General features: G+C 40.3%; 1 protein-coding gene and 1 long non-coding RNA gene across 3 annotated transcripts in view; one reads left to right on the top strand and one right to left on the bottom strand.

The window, feature by feature from the left end:
* Positions 1-6,103: 6,103 nt before the first annotated feature.
* On the bottom strand, positions 6,104-10,345 carry LOC140707415 (uncharacterized). The gene is made up of 2 exons (XR_012087467.2): positions 10,101-10,345; positions 6,104-8,794 (listed from the first exon to the last, which is right to left on the bottom strand). It is a non-coding gene; the product is annotated as an uncharacterized LOC140707415 (long non-coding RNA).
* RSBN1L (round spermatid basic protein 1 like) overlaps positions 10,337-19,050 on the top strand; it is a 57,852-nt gene continuing 49,138 nt past the window's right edge. For both annotated transcript variants that reach the window (XM_020789990.3, XM_020789989.3), the window contains exon 1: positions 10,337-11,735. In XM_020789990.3, the coding sequence (XP_020645649.3) occupies positions 11,036-11,735 (700 nt within the window). In that variant the 5' untranslated portion in view covers positions 10,337-11,035. The remainder of the gene's footprint in view (positions 11,736-19,050) is intronic.

Below are 19,050 nucleotides of genomic sequence, written 5' to 3'. Positions count from 1 at the left end.
TTTACTACAAAACATTTGAATTTATAAGCAATGAAGCAGCACATCATCACTGTGTGACAATAGTTTCCCCGAAAATACCTAACCTGAAAATAAGCCCTAGTATTTTTCAGGATGCTCATAATATGATATAGGATGCTACCTCAAAAATAAGTTAAGTAAAACCCTGCCCTCCATTGTGCAGCAACTAGATGACATGACTGTATTTGAATAAATGTAGATAGTTGTACATGAAAAAAAAAATAAAACATCCCCTGAAAATAAGCCCTAATGCGTTTTTTGAAGCAAAATATAAGACCCTGCCATATTTTCAGGGAAACACGGTGTATAAATAAAAGACATTGGTAGTTAACAATTTATATACAGTAGGATCTCCGTGTCAATGGGATCAGTATCCATTGATTCACTTATCCATAGTCTGAAAATACAGTGGTGCCTCAACTTACAAATGTCTTGACTTGCGACCACTTCGAGTTACCACCAGCTCCGGTCGCAAAATTTTGCTTTGACTTGCGACCGGCGCTTTGAGATGCGACTGGAAAAAAGGCGTGGAATTTGAACTGCTTCCCCTCCTGTTAACTGTTGATCAGCGAAGAGGCTGCTTCTCTATAGCTCCTTCACCCCAGCGTTTAGAGAGTGTGGCTTTGGAGAGACTTCAGACTGCCTGGCCCTGCTTTTTAAAATTTTTTAAACTGCCTGTTCTGGGTGAGCACTGTACAGGGTTTTGCAGTGTGGGATTTGGGTGGGTGGGGTCATGTTTCTATGCTCTGACGGATCTTACAGTGTGTGGCTGTAGCATTTTTAGTCCCTGCTGGCATGGGTTGTTTTTTTTTTTTGGGGGGGGGCGGCGGAACGGATTGTGTTTCAATGTATTCCTATGGGAAATGGTGCTTTGAGTTACAACCATCATCCCAGAATGAATTAAGTTTGCAACTTAAGGCACCTATTTTCACATTTATTACCAAAACCAGCCACTAGAGGGAGCCAGAAACTGTGTTATAATTACTCTTTAAATAAGGGGTCCCCAACCCCTGGCTCGGTGCCAGTCTGTGGGCTTCCTGGAACTGGTCTTGGGAAATGGCTCTGTGCCTCCCCGTATGGTGGGCATGTCACGCTTGCGACATGAGTGCAGAGGTGCCCCCAGCCCCCTGTGCACGGAGCCCGCACCCCCCAACAGGTCCGTGGTCCGAAAAAGGTTGGGGACTGCTGCTTTAAATAATACATGGCATGGTTTCTGGCACCATCTAGTGGCCAGTTCTGGTAATGCATGTGAAAATAATTATTTTTCCTCCTTTTCCATGCTATATATTATCTATGGTTTTTAGTATTCACAGGGTGGTGGAACCAATCCCTAGAATATGGGGGTCCCACTGTATTATATGGTACAAAAGTAATTTGTAAGGTGAAATTACAAGAATAAGAATCCCATCTCACAGAAGTGAGTATCCAAGGATTATGAGGCTAGTACTGTCCTGCTGTCTTAGGCTGAGTGAATCTGAGAAAGGTAGAACAATCTCCTTTAATATTTCAGTAACAGGTACCAGCACACCTGTTTTAACTGGTTAGGCTTTGCTAGCAAACCTTTCCAGATAATAAGTTTTGAGGGTATGAACTCAAAATTGAGAGAAAATAGTGCTCTTGAAAGTTAGTTTGCTCTGCCCACTTGGTAGGCAGGAATGTGCAAATTATTCTTCAGATGTAACACCTAGCGGGGGGAGCAACCTAATTCCATTTTTGCTTCTGCCTTGCTCTGATGGATTTGAGGATGATTGTGTCCTGCTAGTATAAAGAAGAGTTTGATTACCTCAGTTATAACCTTTTGTGAAGGAAAAGTAAAATACTGAAAAAAGTTGTCTGAATTTTAGTAGCACTTCATGCATTGTATAGATTCAAACATATCAAGACTTGAAATTCTCTTTCAAGAATGAGCTGCTTCCTGAAGGAAATCCTCAAATAATCACTTTTTTCTCTTACGAGTTAAAAGAAATAATCCTGAGATAGAAATCAATCAGTACCCATACATATTACTTAGACATTTGAAAAGAGACGTTGCAACTTTCACGAAGAAGTCTTGCATTATCTTTTGTTTCTGTAAAGCCTGCTAGAGTGGACTACCAGATAAAAGTTCACAATGAAAATGTGATTGGTCCAAGAAAATAAAGGGGTTTTCATTAGTGCTAACACTGCGTATCTTTACATCCAAAAATCAAAAGCTCTGGTGTCACCATAAAGAAAGTCCTATTTCCGGTCACCACTGCCTTAACGCTGCTAGCAGTGGAAGTTGGGAAGTGACCTCTGAGCCAGATCTTAGTACACAAGCAGGTTCTTAAGGGAAGAGGCAGTCCTTTGGATTCAATTTGCCTTGTCTATATAGCTTAATTTTAGTTTTAATGTATATTTAGGAAAACTGTTCATTACAATAAAAAATAAGCATTGATTCAACCACCCTGAAGGGTTTCCAGGTATATACTTTATCATTTACAAAAAGCAGACCTGAGAAACAGAAATTTAAGCTTTGTTAGTTCCTTAAATCTGCTGCAACCTTTTGCTGTTCTTATGTGCTATCACATAATATCTGACTTATGGCAGACCTAAGGTTTTCAAGGTATGAGATTTTCAAGGAGTGACTTGGTGCCACCCTTCCACACAAGTGGTTCCCTTGGCTGAACAGGGATTTGAACCCAACTCTGCTGACTCCTAGTGCACCCCTCTGACCATTACAACACACTGGCTCTGTTGCACACTTTAACCTATATCTAACTTTTTATAGATACTACTTGCATTTTCTTCAGTTTATATAGTGTTTAACTCCGTTTTCAGCTCCATTCATACCTTGCACAAGACTCTACAGACCCAAAGAAACTTAAAAATTGGTCATCTTTGCTTTTGGTAAAGAATATCACTACCATGTAAGCGTCTAAAGATAAGCACTTGTGGAGGGGGAGGGCTAGAAGAAGTTAACAGTTGAAAAAAGGAAGCAGGAAAGCATTTGAGGGCTGTTTATTTCAGAAGGAGCCAGGCTGAAAGCCCTGTCTTAAGTCTTAAGCTACTCTAACTCCTTCAAGTCCTCCTCAGGGTTTTCGTCTCGGGGTGAAAAGATCTTACTTATATAAAGCTCCTTAAGGGTCCAGTGGACTGTGGGACTGAAAAACAAGACATTAAAAAATCCAGAGGGCTGGCATTAACCCAGGTGTGGGAGCATTTTGGTTGAGGAGGACGCGTCTATTCAGCTGTTCACAAACATCACTATTATAGTTCCAGTAAGAAACAGTTCCCCCTTCACGGACTGCTGCCTTGTCATAGTGAAGGGGCTTGAGTAATTCAGAGAAGCTGTGGGCTAGGCCGTGCAGGGACACCCAAGACTTGGATTAGTAGCAAAACATTTCAACCTAACAAGAAGTCCCATTGCCATAACTCAACTTCCAGAAAGGACCCATTTCTGTCATATAGTATGTGGGCATAAAATGGGATCTGTGATTGGACTGTGTTTTGGAGATGATCCTAGGTTAAAATCATTTGGATCCATATTTTTGCACCATTAGAAACTCATGCACTGAGAGACCCATGATTTCTGTAGTATAGTCTGTGGACACAGATGGGTTCTGTGATTGGACAGTGATCTGGGGATGATGACATAAAAATGATGTGGATTCATGAGGATCCATGCCTTGGAGCGCTTCCACAAAGCCATGTGCTGAAGGATTCATGATTTCTGTTGTAGTCTGTGAGCACAGGTATTTTCTACAATCAGAAGGATGTTTAGTGAGGATTTCATCTAAAAATATATGAAATCATGAGGATCCACACCTCAGATATATGTTTCTGCATCACTGCAGTTATGCACAGAAGGATCCATAATTTCTTTGTTGTAGTCTGTGGTCATAAATGAAATAGATCATTTGATGGTGAATCAGCAACATTCCCACAAAAAAAGCTTTTGAAATAATGGAGAATGTTATTGGTACAGTATTGATGTTACTGTTTACTCAGAACCCTGATCTTATCTCTAGTGATCTTCAGCACACATTTGTTTGAGCAAGCATCTCTTCTGCACAAAAGCACAATCTTATGTATGCTTAATAAACCCTACCTACCATGACATGCCTTACACCCTGGCACCAGTTCACAGTCCTACAAGCTTGCAGAGCTCCAAATTAAACCCACAGCATTCAATAGGGCTTAATTTCTGATAAGTATGCACAAAACTGCCATCTTCTATTTTAATGCGTGTTACCTAGCAAGCCAGAACCATCAATTTATGCTGCTGTGAGCCTCATTCAGTTTGTGACTTCTGATAATCCTATGAATTAATGATCTCCAAAATGTCCTATCATTAACTTCTATTGTTGCTTCTTCTCTTGAGCCAAAGGAGAGGGACTGACTCAAAAGAATCACATTTACATAACATATAATACTTCTGACAATAAAAATGTGCTTTGTTTTTTCGCACAATGCAGTCATCACTGTTGGCACCATCTTAAAATAGGCATTCTCTCTCTCTGTAAGAGAGAAATGTGGTCGAGGAATGCTTCTTATAAGATGGCTGTAGCTCAAAAGCTGTAAAGGCTTACATAAAAAATGTTACTTTTCTTCTACAAGCGTATTTATCCAGTTAGCAAACAGCACCTTTTTAACACGACAACATTTCTTTGGTTGAATAATCTAACCCAATGGTTCTTAACGTTTCTTTACCATGGACCCCCTTTAAATATTTTTTCTTTCCACAGACCATCAAGTCTTAACTCAAGATTTAAAACCGTAAAGGGCATTAAATATTTATTTAAAGTTTTTCATGAAGGGTCTTCAAATCTGGAGAGAAGGGAGATATAAATTAGTCTGTTAATGCACACTCTGCTATTAAAATATTTTAATTGGAATAATTCCATACAAATTTAAAATAATTTCTCGATTTTCGACAGGAGTTCAAGTTTACCTTTTTCCAGTGCGTTTACCTTTTTCCAGTAGCTTTGTAGCAGCCTGTCCTGGTTCCTCAACAGGATCTGTTGAGCCCTGGAGCCCATTTGTCACCAGATGTCCAGGGACTATAGCATCTGATGCAACAACTGATCTGGTATGGAATTCTGTTTATTTCCTCTCATCATAACTGATGGTTGGTGGACAGTTAGTCTTACTTTTCAGCTGAGACCTGTCTGACTTGGGGGACCCTTCCCGTAGCAACACTAGCATCACCATAGCTCTCAACCTCACTGAAACATACAAGCCCCTCCACCACAACAAGCCTGTCCATGGAGGGGCAACTTGTACCTGTTATGTAATACCAATCAATGTTTTTATAATTTTGCTTAATTATGGCATTTTTATAATAATAATAAAAATAATAAATAAATAAATAATAACAATCAATTCTTGCTGGAGAAACTGAAATTACAAGCACATAAAATCATTAATATTATACGTATACAACATGTCACATGAAAATGAAAGCTAGAAAGTAGCATTAATATAATAATTTGTACAACATTGTACCTCACTAAACACAAGTTGGGTGGAGGGAAAAAGGGAAGCTATTAATATACTATCATTTCCCCGAAAATAAGCCCCAATATGATTTTTCAGAATGCTCATAAGTCCTATCCCCAAAATAAGCCCCAGTTAAGGGAAACCCCGCCCTCCACCACTGTGCAATAACCAGAAGATGACATGACTGTATTTGAATAAATGTAGATTGTTGTACATAAACAAAAATCCCCTGAAAACAAGCCCTAATGCACTTTTGGAGCAAAATATATATATATAAGAATCTGTCTTATTTTCGGGGAAACAGTATAATTAATGAGAAGGCTGGTGCTCCATTTCATTTACAAGTTTTGTTATGTCACGCTTAATAGCTAAAACCTGTATTCTGAGTTTTGACTCTACGTTTTTTTCAGAAGGATCTATACTTTTAAGAGAAGCAAGAGTACAAAATGATTTTTTGAACAAATATGTCATTACGAAAGTCATCAATACTTTCATAATTCTGGAGCGTCTGTGTCGCAATCACCTCTTAGTCCCTATCCTCCTGGTCTTCACAAGGTTCTCGCTCTTCCTCTTCGCTGCCACCAGATATTAATGCTTTAATATCAATTAAGTGTTGAGACACATGTGATGTCAAAACATAAGTCTTTTATTTAACAAGGGAAGCTAATAATCAATAAGTACTCATAGGGTAAATTACAGGTTGCAAATCACTTATATTTGAATTGATTAGAATATTGCTTCAGAACTCTTTTAACCCTCTGCTTGTTAGATAGAGTTCGACAACAAATAAGAGCCACGACACAGTAGTAATTCCACTTCATTTACTGAAGACAGAAGACACACATACACACATATATGTATAAAAAAACCCACCCCTCATTTGGAGGTTTCCAACCCTCCCTACTCTATTGGCTAATTGCCCAGCGTCTGTACTAATTGGGGGAGGGAAAGTTAGCCTCTACAACCGTTGTCCTAAGGTTACTACTAAAACCTGGAAGGAACCGCGGTGGAGTTGATCTCTATACACAACAGCTTCAATTTCCACTCTTAAAGTTCTCTCACTCTTCACTACTTTTAAGCCACACACAGCCTCTCTCAGACTCTCTCTTTTTATCCTGCTCCCTTGCGCCCGGCTCTGCCTTCCGTTCACTCATTGGCTCCTGCGTCAATGTTCCACGGTGACGGGCAGGTAAGGTCAGGGCTGTTCACTACAGTCTGCTTGTAGGTGAGCTCAGAAATTTGGAAGGGACTGTTCCTTGAACTGAGTTTCAGAGCACAATCTGTGGATATTTCTATGAGCTTGTCCTCTTCTGCTGCTGTGAGCCCCTCTAGTTCATACACATTAATTGAAAATGGATCTCTAATCCACTTTTTGCCTGAATCAGGAACAGGAAAATATTCACAGAAACTATGCTGCAATTTTTCCAAATGTTGTGCTGTAAGTTTTTTTTAAAACTTTTTATTTTTAACAAGGGGTGACAAAAAGGAAAAAGGGAATTTGAGGTTAAAAGGGAAAAGGAGAAACAACATACTAACATCCATTCTATACATATTACCATATCAAAATTCCAGATTACTCTTTTTACTATTTTCTGCCTTCCAGATTTAAGTTCTCATTTCAATGTATGCTCTATTACAATAACAAATCAACTTTTTGCTTTTTCAGTTTGACTACCCTCCTGCTTTCATCTTATCATTTAATTTAAGTTTAATTCTATGTTACTCCAACAATATCTGATAACTGCAGCCATTTTGTACAATACATCCCATCGTTCAGTTTCCTTTTGAATTCAAGTCTTTCAGCCCATCTGACAGAATATCTATTTTCGTCACTTCCCATATTTTCACAACAAGATTCTCTTGTTTCAGTCGCTGCTTTCTTGAGATTTTTAACATAATTCTTTTTAATTTTGGAAGCTGCATAGGTCACTGGATAACTCTCTATCCCATCTATGTTACCTGGTGTCATGCCCAATAAAGACGGTTCTAAAGTTTGTGCAGCTTCATTTAGGTTTTGTTTGGCATCCAATGTCACCTCTTTCATCACTTTCATCAGATCTTCTATTCTGCTAAGACCTTCATTCACTTGCTGAAACCCTGTTATTATTGTCTTTTGCATAGTCATCTGCCATTCCTTTTCTATTTCTTGTACCACTGTTCCAAAACTTTGGGATTGAACAGACCAAGTCTCCATTTGTTGTCTTAAATTTTTGGAGGCTTTCCAATGAATGGGGTTTGTACAGATAATGCTATGGCTTTAACCACAATGATCGCCCCTTATATATCCTTCAACAGTTTCCACAATTTTATCAACAATCCAAACCCCTAATCGTAAACCTCCCCTTAGATCTCCCTCCAATCTTTTCCAAATATTATAATATAAAAATCAACTTTTAACCCAGAAAATTCAAAATCAAATAGAACGGTGGCACAATTATTTCTTCTTCTCCAGAGTTTAGCAAGCTACTATTATCAGACTCACACGCAGTCCGACAAACAAAACAACAATCACAGAGTCTCAAACTATCCAGTAGTTGTCCTTGAAGCCCGTCTTTTCCATTAACCCCTTGATGCTCCTCAGTCCAGTCGACCACGTCAGCTCCTTCCTTCTTCTCCAGAAAACCACTAGATACTGTTATTAACAGTTCACAAGAGTCCAGGAAAAGGCAAAGAGAAACCTGTCCCAGCCAAACTGCATTCACAAAACTCAAGTCTTTTCAATCCTGTCCGATGGCATTACCGTCTGGGATTCTTTTCCAGAAACATAAGATTTATTTTTCCGTCTCTCTCTCGGCTTTGAAATCAGCCTGCTATATTAAGAGTTCACTTGGGGAGGAGAGTTAGTTTCACTTTTGAAGCAGACTGATAAGATAGGTTCGCCGCTGCTTTTCTTCTTTCAGCCAAATATTTTCATTCTTATTTTCAGCTTAATGGGGCTGTTTCATAAATCAAAGGCTTTAGTTTACTTAGTTGTTATATATTTTAAGCTTATATTGGTTGTTCTTCTCTCCCCCGGTAAAGGGTTACTCACGGCTCTGTGCCAAATATGGCTCCCGCTCCGATCCGTGCTGGGTGATTTCTTCAGAGGGAAGAAGTCCGGGTTTGCCTCCCATTCTTCTGCTGCTCACCATCTCCTTCAGAGAGACTTCTCCTAGACTCTCCTTCGATCCCCATTTCAAAAAGGGGATCCCGGACTGGACAGTTCCAGTATTTCCAGAGAGAGGTCTTCTCTGGAGCTACTGGCAGCACCGCAACAAAGCCCCGCCTCTCCCAAATGTTGTGCTGTGATGAGTCCTCCTCAGACAAATCTTTGTCACTGGAACCAAGAAAATTTTTGAGGTTTGAAAATGTCTTAGTTTTGGTTCAATAGGCGATGCCACAATTCCAACTTTTTCAAACTTTCTTCTACCTTCTCTTTAACTTCAATCTCCTTGAAGATTTAAGTGGAACATATTAAAAGCCACTGGCAATGGTGCGGCTAAAAAATATTGTGAATAAATAAATAAATAAATATTTAAATAAGTGAAGATATCTGAAAGATGGGCTAATATGATTAATCAGGAAAAATCTGTCAAACAATCTCTGAGGTGAAATTTCTTTCCCATGAAGAATAATCTTATCTTGTCTCTCAATTCCCAAAAATGAGAAAAAAACTTTACCTCATGATAGCAAACAAACTTCATAGTGTAACAAAAGTTGGTGTTCACTGTCCATATCTTTGCAAAGCTGTTTAAATTCTTGAATTGTTATTTTCTTTTTATAAAATTGACAATTGTGACTGATTCAAGGTCTGCTTTAGTTTTTCTGTTATCTTCTTAGCAACTAGTTTCCTTATCTATGCAGCAATGGCACCAAGTCACTGACAGCATGATTTCCTTTATCCATCCTACACAGACTTTGCTCCTGCTTTGTCTCTGCTAATTCTAATGCATTTCAATCAATCCATGTCATGAGATGTTATAAACTTGTTTAAGCTGTTAAATGCTTCTTCAGCTGCGGTGTATACCAAGGAGAGCATGAACAGCATGTTTTTGAAAACACTTCTCTCATGCTCTTATCTAACATAGCACAATAGGGTTGTTTTCTGTTATGTCTGTGCTTTCATCCAATAGCAGTGCAAAGTAGAGGGACATGCAAATTCTAATAATTTCCCCCCGATTTGGCTGGAAAACTGTTGATTCACTTCTTAACTGTATCATTTGGCAAAGGTACTAAAGAAAGGTCCTTGGCAGCTTTCTTATTGACCAATGCAGAAACCATGATTTTTGTAGCAGGTAATAAAATTTCTTCAGCTATTGCAGTTGGTTTTCTGTTTTTTTCCTATTAGTTGAGAAACTTCAAATGAGGCCCTCACTGCATTTTCATTGCTATAATAGTGACACTTTTTAAGATGACAGGAAGCTTAATTTTACTTTGAACAGGATGCTCCCTCATCTACATCAGTTCTTTTGTTTCAAATTCAGCCAGTGATCCATCCATTCTGAGGCCCAGCCAAAATGTATTGTTACCAAAATTCACTGCAATAATATTGAAAGTAACCTTGCCCAACAATAACCAAACGGTTTTATTAGCAGAAATCGAAGAAACATGATCACAAAATCCATCTCAACACTCACACTGACCTGATTGACTCCAACTCTCAGTTCTGTCTGGACAGTAGGAAGAAATGTCACATGCTGTCTCTCAGCCACTCAGTATCATTCATTTGCATGTTCTCACCACGTGCAGACGAAACAGTTATATTACCAAGGTTATTTTCATAATGAAATTTTAAACTTTTTTTTAAAAATAGAGGTGGAAGGTTAGAAAAGCCAAGTTTTACACAAACAAGCAAGGGAGATTTAAGATTTCGTTTTCTTTCTTTCATTTTTTTTCTATTTTAACTTCAAAAGACTATAACAATTTCTTCAAGCCTTTGTGGACCCCTGTGAGGACATCATCAGGTCACAGGTTAAGAACCACCGATCTAACTCATCCAAGGCCGGCCAATCCTGCTTGCCACATACTGTATTTCACATTCAAAGTATAATCAGAGGAGAGCTGAGCTCTGTTTAGGATTGCTCCGGAATTTACTAAATGGGCAACGACGTAACCTACTAACGATCCGAAAGCAACCTAGTCATCACGAAGGAAGAAATCAAATCCGTTGCAACTTCTGGTGAAGACATACAACCTTCTATCCCTCCCGACCACCTCCGTTCGTCCACGATCCACGTCTTCTAGGTAGTCAGGCGCCTTTCAAGGGTCGCCGCTTTCTCCCGCCTTCCTTCAGCCGAACAAACCACCACAGACGTCCGCCTTCGCCTCTTCAACTGCGCCACTCGCGGTCGCTGCTGAGGGGAAAAACGGCCAGCCCGCGATGACCCAGTTCCCTTTTCAGGCCTTGCTTATCCATTGGCGGCTCCTGCTGTCTCTCCTTTCCTGGCCTCGTTTCTATTGGGAGAGACAAAGTCGCGCTGGTTAGCAGCGCCCCGCCTCCCTCCCTCCCTCCACCCGCGACCATCGCGGCTCTCTCAAGCGACTAGCGCCGAGAGGTAAATAGAAGCAGGATCTCAAAATGGCGGAGCCTCCTAGTCCCGTACGAGGCGCGACGGTGGCGCCGCTACCCCTGCAGGAGCCCTTCCCTTCGAATCTAGCCGTGGACACCAGGGCCTCTCCGCGCGGATTCCAGCCGGCTCCCAAGCGCTTGAAGGCAGAAGAGCGCGGCCTCAAAGGCTCGAAGCGCGTTAACGGAGAGGGCGGCGGTAGCAATAAGAAGCAGCAACAGCCGCCGCCGCCGCCGCCACAACCGCCGCCGCCGCACATCCCATTGGCGCCTGCCTCGGTGGGTCACGGGAGCCCCGCCGTGTGGAGCCTCACGGCGTTTTCTTCCGGAGCCTGCGGCGGCAACACCACGGCTGGCGGCGGGTCATTTGTTTTCCCGCCTCACTTGCCCCACAAGTTGCTCCTGCCGCCGCCCTCTTCTCATGCCCACCACCGCTTGGCCGTCAGCGCCGAGGGAGGCGGCAGCAAGAGCGGCGGCGGCGGCGGCGGAAGCAGCAACAGCAGCAGCAGCAAGACCAAGAGGCCCAAAGAGAAGCGAGACAAGGAGAAGAGGAAACTCGGGCCCTTGCCGGTGGCGGAAAGAGGGGGAGACGGAGCAGGCGGCGGCGTGGGTCTGAGCGCGACCGGTTGCGAGGAGAACGGCGACGTGAAGATGTTGCTTCAGCAGCAGCAGCAGCAGCACCATCGTCACCATCACCGCCACCACCAGGAAGGTGAGGACTGAGGCGTGGTGACCTCTTGGCGGGGTGGGGGTGGGGGCGGCGGTGGCAGCGGGAGGCCGGGCCGCGGGAGGCAGGCGGGCTTCGTGAGGGGTATCGGTTGAAAGTGCGGCCGGGTGGTTGGGCTGGCGGGGACACGGCCTACTGACTGCCTCGATGCCGTGGGGCTCCCTGAAAGACTGGCAGCCGTGTTGGGGGGCGAAACGTGGAGAGAGAGGTAAGGAAAGATGATCGGTCGCAGGAAATGGATGTTCGCTGTGCCTGCTTGCACATAGAATAAACATGTTGGCTTCTTTGCACGGATCGTTGGCCCTCCTAGACCCTCATCGCCAGGGGCTCATCCCTCCTCTGTAAGGGCTACACCTGGGAATGGTCGCTGGACCATTGCGCTGGTAGTGGGTAAAGGTGACAGTTTATAAATGTTGTCAGGAAGGTAGCAATAACAGCACAGTTGTGCAACTCCTGTCAAAAAGGGGGTGTGAAAACGGCTGTTGCCTTAGGTGGAAGGTGCCAGAGGCCTTAGATTTTCCTACTTTTTAGTCAGATAAGGATTACTTGTACTAGATGGCACAGATATAGGTTGGAATCCAGCAGTGAAGTGCTTTGTTCCATTTTAATGGGAATTAAATTTTGAGAGAACACAAGTATTGATTTTCTTGTATATTGTGGGTTAATGCTGATATACTGTGCCAGATAGTAGATGAAGATACGCTTTTGGAAATGAGCACATCAAGTATTATGTGCAACTGTGTGCATAACCTGACTATTGTGCCCACTGTTTTGCTCTTATAAATTAGAAATTGGGATTCCTGACAAACTAGAAACCAATTGTCTTTCGGGCTTTTAGAGATTAAAGACATGTTTTAAATTAATTGGATTCCAGATGTGTTTTTTAAGCATCCTAATGGAACAGTCCTGTAGAACTTGTTTAATATGTACACCAGGCACAATCCTGTCTAATATGAAGAATAGTGGGTGTGATGGAGCTGGGTAAGATTCAAGAGGCCCAATGTTGTTTGTTTATTGAAAGCAAGTCCCTCTAAATATGATGGAACTAATTTCTGAATAACTGCAGTTAAAACTCATCTACTTTATTTTTCATGGTTATGTAGATAGCCAATTCAGACTCTCAACCTAGAATCTGTGGATCTGGGAATGTTGCAGTAGGGAACCGTTCCCTATTGCACGAAACTTAGGCAGCCAAACTTCCATCTGAACAATGACTTGAGATGAAGTTCAACTGCAAAGACAGAGAATATAGAAAGGAAAGTGCTAAATGGGCAGGGTTGGAAGTTTACCTTGAACTTGTGGAAGGCTGCAGTTGAAAAATGGGAGAATTCTCAAAGAAGTAGTACTTAGTTTCACTAAAAAAAATCACATGCATATCTCCCAGGCATCATTGGCAGGAATGCAAGGAACACAAATACACTCCAGAACTAATTACTGTATTGCTGAACATGATGTTTAATAAATGCTACCGTGTTTCCCTGAAAATAAGACAGGGTCTTATATTAATTTTTGCTCCAAAAAAACACATTAGGGCTTATTTTCAGGGGATGTTTTATTTTACAGTCATGTCATCTGGTTGCTGCATAGTGGTGGAGGGTGGGGTTTCACTTAAACTAGGGCTTATTTTGGGGGTAGGGCTTATATTTCGAGCATCCTGAAAAATCATACTAGGGGTTATTTTCAGGTTAGATCTTATTTTCGGGGAACCAGGGTAGCTCATATAAGCTGTAAGGAGACTAGTAGCCGCCATCTTAGCTGGGACGCGAGAATGGGCTGTGTTTCTCAGAAATTAGCAGAATTCAATAATTTAGCAGTATTAAATGCAAAGTTTAAATGAAGCTACAGTTTAAGAATTATGTTAAGAGATTCATTTTAAAGACATACTTTAGCAGTGGCTAGAATTGCAAAGGTACACAATAACTGAACTTTACAGATTCACTGAGCTTTAGAATTTCTGGATTGTATTAAAAGGGGATTTATAACTTAAATGTTTTTACTCAGAAATAAGGCCTATTAAATCAGTGGGATTTTTTGTTAACTATCTGTTGAATTGCAGTCTTAAATGCTTCAGTTTATTGAGAGTTGATTTCCAAAGAAATAGCTATTTTAGTCTGTTTTAGCATGATGGCAAAACAATAAAAGGAAAGGGGAAAAGAGCAAAATACAGTAGTATTTTAAAGAAGAACAGTTTTATTGGCATTCCTCACCTGCTCAATGAGGAAGTGGATTTTGATCTGCAAAAACTCACACTGAAATGAATTCGCCTTTAAACTACTGCAGTATCTTTCTTTTTTGTATTTTGTTAACATGCTGAGTATTAATGATGGTGAATTCCCCTTATATCCTTAAATCTACATGCAAATACTTGTATGCTTTTAGAGTTTACATTGAAGGAAATTTGGCAAATATAATGCTTCTGTTTTAACCCTGTTATAAATAATAATGTATCTTTTTGTTAGGAACTCCTTAGCCGGGGACTGTGTTCAATGGCAAGATGTCTGGCACAGATAAAGGCTGCATAAACTGGAATAAACACTTGAAGTTCAAAGTAAACACAGTGGTACCATGGGTATTCATAGGTTGGGAAATGTTTATTGCGTAAAATGAAATGCAGAGGTGGGAGAAATGAAAAGACTCATTTTTCATCCAGTATACCCCTGACACTCTTTTAAGCTGACTATCCTGTTGAAAGGGAACCAGGTTTAGGAAGGAACTACTCTAAGGAATGCATAGCAGGAGTATAAAGCAGAGAAGACTTCTGTTCCTTTCATGAAAAAAAAGTCACCCCCACTCAGCCATTGCTTTATGAGTGAAGTGGGTAGGCATGTGAATAATAAATACATGGCCTTCCACTTGCATCCAGTTTAGCACTGGTGTTTCAGTTGTAAAACCATGAAGTGTTTGTCCTGTTCAGAAATTGTTTGCCTTCACATTTGTGTATGTAGCAGGAAGGAGCTTGCTCACTCTAATAGATTTAGAATTCTTCTGTATTTGCATTTTTAGGGCTATAGATATCAAATATGAATCTGAATTCGATATAAAACATAAGTTTCTTGTTTTATAGGTTCCTTAATTCATAATGAATCTTCACTGCCTTGCTCTTTATGTTCCAAACTGTTTCAGCATTATTGACTTTAGAGATAATTCAAAGGAAGTAAAACCTTTTGGAGAACTTGTGAGAACATAAAATGCAGGGGGAAATTCTTTGTAATGGCTGCTCTAGAATATTTAAAGCATTTATTGCAGGTTTTTGACGGCTGTAACATGAGAGAGTATTGCTTTTAGGTATACACAAGGAAATTCTTGTAAACCAGAGAACAGTTAGTTCTGGTTTTCACTATTCATATTTTTCAGGCTTTAACTAGAAAATTGCTCTATGTGATCTTAGGCCGAGTATTATCTAATTAGCTAATCTGATTTGTAGATATTGATGGAAAGTGTAAGAAAGCTGTGTATCCAACAACATTTGATGAAAGGGCTAAAATGTAACACATGGTAATATTTAGACATCTCAGTATCAGCCCTACTCAGCTCTTCCAAACTCAAAGCTGTGATTCCTTTTTTGAGTTAATCCATCCCATATTTGGCTTCTTTTCCTATTGCCTTCAGCTTTTTCCAGCATTATTGGCTTTACCAGTGAGTTTTGTCTTCTAATGTTGTGACCTTAGTTCAATCATTTTTGCTTCTATGGAGAGTTTAGGGTTAATTTGACCTAGAACCCTGTTAGTTCTCATTCTTGCAGTCTATGGTAGCTGAAAAGCTCTCCTCCAGCATCACATTTCAAGCATCAGTTTTGTTTCTGTTAGCTTTCTTCACTGTATGCCTTTGACACTTGTATATAGAAATGAAGAATGCCATTATGTAGATGTTCTTCATCTTGGTCTTCAGTGACAAATCCTTGCATTTGAGCATTTTCTTTAGTTCTTTAATAGCTGACCTTCTGAGTTTCAGTCTTCTTCTGATTTATTGTTTGTAGGCTCCATTTGGGTTGATGGTTGAACTGAAATATAGAAAAATGATTTGTTCATTAGGCATTAAAGTTATATCATTTTTCTGTAGATAGTAGTTTTGTCATGAAATTCAACTGCAGTCCTTATGCAATTTTGTTCTTTAACATTTATTGGGAGTTGTTTCAAGTCAGTGCTTTTTGCCACTGTTATGGATGGTATCATCTGTGTGTATTAGATCATTGATATTTTTTCCATTCATGTTCACGTTTTCCATGTTTTCTATCCATCTGAATTGAATTCACTTTCTGAATAACGTGTTCTGCATGTGGATTGAAAAGATAGGGAAGTAAATACACTCCCGTTTGATATTTTGATTATGGAAGACCATTCTGTTTCTCATGGTCTGTCCTAACAGTGGCTTCTTCTCCTGAGTATGGGTTGAGGAACATGAAATGTTTCTTTTAAAACAATCTGTAGGTACTCATGGTTCACACTGTCAAAGGTTCTGCTGTAATCTGTAAAGCACAGAGTGATTTTCTTCCGATATTCAGTATATTGTTTTTATCTTCTTTTAATTTTATTCAGGCCAGATAATATGTTTCGCTTTTGATCTTTCAAAATCCCTATTCTAGCTTTAAATTTCTCTTTTAATGTTTCAATTTTATGGAAGACATCTTTGGTTTTTCCTTCTTTGTTGTTCTCTTCTATTTCTTTTCACTGATTATTGCAATAGTTCTCTTTGTACCTGATAGCTGCTGAAAAGTTGCATTTAGGATTCTGACCATATTCCTGTCAGCTTTTCATTTTGCGTTTTATGTGTTGATGACAATGGGTCTCGACTTACGAGCGACCCTAGTTGTGAACAATTCAACTTACGAACCCACCCAATAGGGAAATAAGGACTCGACATATGAACGTCCCTCGAGTTACGAACTGGAAAAAAGTGCCTCCTCCCTCCCCTTAGAGGCTTCTGGAGGGGGAAAAAGGGTCAGAAACTTAAAAATAAATAAAAGAAAGTCACTTACCAGGCCTTGGTAGCCCCCGAGCTGCAGGAAAAAGAGAACCAAACAGCTAAAAGCCAACATCCAGCAGGGAGCCTGGCAGCCATTTTGTGCTCTTCTCTGCTCCTGCCCCCTCCTCTCCCCACCTAACAGCTGATTGGTTGGCTCTGAAGAGGCTTCCGGAGTGCTCAGCACCTAAAAAGGCAGAGGTGTGAGTTCCAGACTCCTGCCTGTGTGTCTTTGTGCTGAAAAAATCAGCACAATATGCTTTAAAACATGCTTTAAAATGGGCTTCGTTGGAAAAAAAGGTTTCAAAAGTGCTTTGCAAACTGTTCCCTGCCCCCCCTCCTTTCCTGAACTTTTCTTGACCTAAGGAAAAAAAAGAAAAAATATCCCCCTCCACTGGTAGAAGGCAGAATAGCAGCTTCCCATTAGTTTCTATGGACGGAAAAGAACAGATACGGATTAAATGGTTTTCAATGCATTCCTATGGGAAATGCAGATTCGACCTACAAACTTTTCGACTTACAAACTGCCTTCCAATACGGATTAAGTTTGTAAGTCGAGACCCCACTGTAGTTCCTCTGCCAGCCAAGCTTTTCTTTACTTTGGTTACAGGAAAGGTCTATTTGAATTCTGATACTGCCACTAGTTTCCAGAGTTCTTTTGATCCAGGGTGAACTGATGTTACTAATGCAAATGTATTCCATATGTTGACTTTATATATACCAGAAACTGTTTTTAAACTGTATTTGGGCACTTTGATTCTTTTGATGTTTTTCTTCAGCTTTACTCTAATCTTAGAGTGTCACAGTCTGCTTTGGATTTTGGCAGATAGAATACAGCTTCTTCATCTACTACTTCCAGTTATGAAGTCTATTTTATTTATATATTGGCCATTGGGTAACATCCATTTGTATATCTCTTTGGTTTCCTGAAGCGTTGTTTGGAATAAACAGTTTATTGGCTTCAAAGAATTCTGTGGCTGAAATCCTATACCACAAGTTGCACCATGTAAGGCTGATGACATTATCACTTGTGGTGATTTTTTAAGAAATAAAATATTTTTAATTTCCCATCCAGAGATCTTGTGGAATCACATTTGTTGCAAGAAAACCTTTGCAGGCTGCTACACAGTGTGTGTGTGTGTCTTTAACTGCTGAAAATGGCCACTGCTGGAAAAACTTTACTGGTGGTAGCAGTTTTCAGGAATTAAATACTTTGCTTCCATCTCACAGCCACAAATTGCTTCCCTATAGCACCAGGGGATTTGTGGGACCCTTAGGACCTTTGGAGAAGAACTGAGAATGTTTCATGTCTGAAAAATTGCTGTGGCTGATGATGTCCCCAACCTTACACAGCACAGATGTGCGCTGAATCATTCCCCTACTTCATTTTTGATTCCTAGGCCAAATTCTTCAATAACATTTTGTACTGCTTTGTTTCCTACCTTAATGTTCTAGTCATATATGATTATCAGCACATCCTGTTTTGTTGTATGATTCTTCCTGATTGCTTGCATAGAAGATTTTCATTTCTTGAATCATTATGTGTTGTTTCATTTTAGATGATCATATTCCAGGGTTTTCAAGGTAAGAAATATTCAGAAGTGGTTTACCATCACCTTCTTTAGCATAGTACTAAAAAGAGTGTCATTGCTTTTGTTTGTGAAAGATGCACCACCAGGGTCACCTTCAACTACCACTGCTTCTCATTGACTGTCCTTCAGAATTTTTTCCACACCACCACTGGAAGTATCAATTTTCTTTCATTGATGAGTGGATGTATCTTAGTCTCATTTCTGAGCTTTGACCATTCCACCTTGGGCAACTATTAGGAATCCAGACTCATAACATTATCTAGCCTCCTGACAGCATTGTTGTCAGCTTCCCTGACACACATAAACCTCCTCACCACACGTGGAGACTACTTATAGCTAGTGACTAAACTATGTGCATAGTGTTCTGTTTGTGGATGCAAAACAGTTCATTTGATGTAAGTTATCCGCACCTAGTTTTGTTTCAATGGTGACAACATGTTTCATGTTTCCATTATCTAAGCAATAAATGCTGTTCTGAAAAGAGATATAGAGGTGTTTTCTAGCAGAAAATGCTGTTGTTTAGAAAATGGACAAAAGCTTGACTCTAGGAACTCTACTAGTTCCTGTGGTCCATGCCTGAGAGTGCTGCCTAAGGAATTCCAAACATGTAGAATGGTAAAGTGGGTGACATTTCTATTAGACCACTAAAAATTAAAAACAGATGCTATTTTTTGCTCCATATAGGTCTTCATTAGGTTAGGTACTACAGAGCTGAGAATGGTGCAGGAAAAAACATAAAAGCAACAAAA

The sequence above is a fragment of the Pogona vitticeps genome, chromosome 5 (assembly GCF_051106095.1).
Source record: "Pogona vitticeps strain Pit_001003342236 chromosome 5, PviZW2.1, whole genome shotgun sequence".
Taxonomy (NCBI): Eukaryota; Metazoa; Chordata; class Lepidosauria; order Squamata; family Agamidae; genus Pogona; species Pogona vitticeps.
This window is presented reverse-complemented; position numbering and strand designations above follow the sequence as displayed.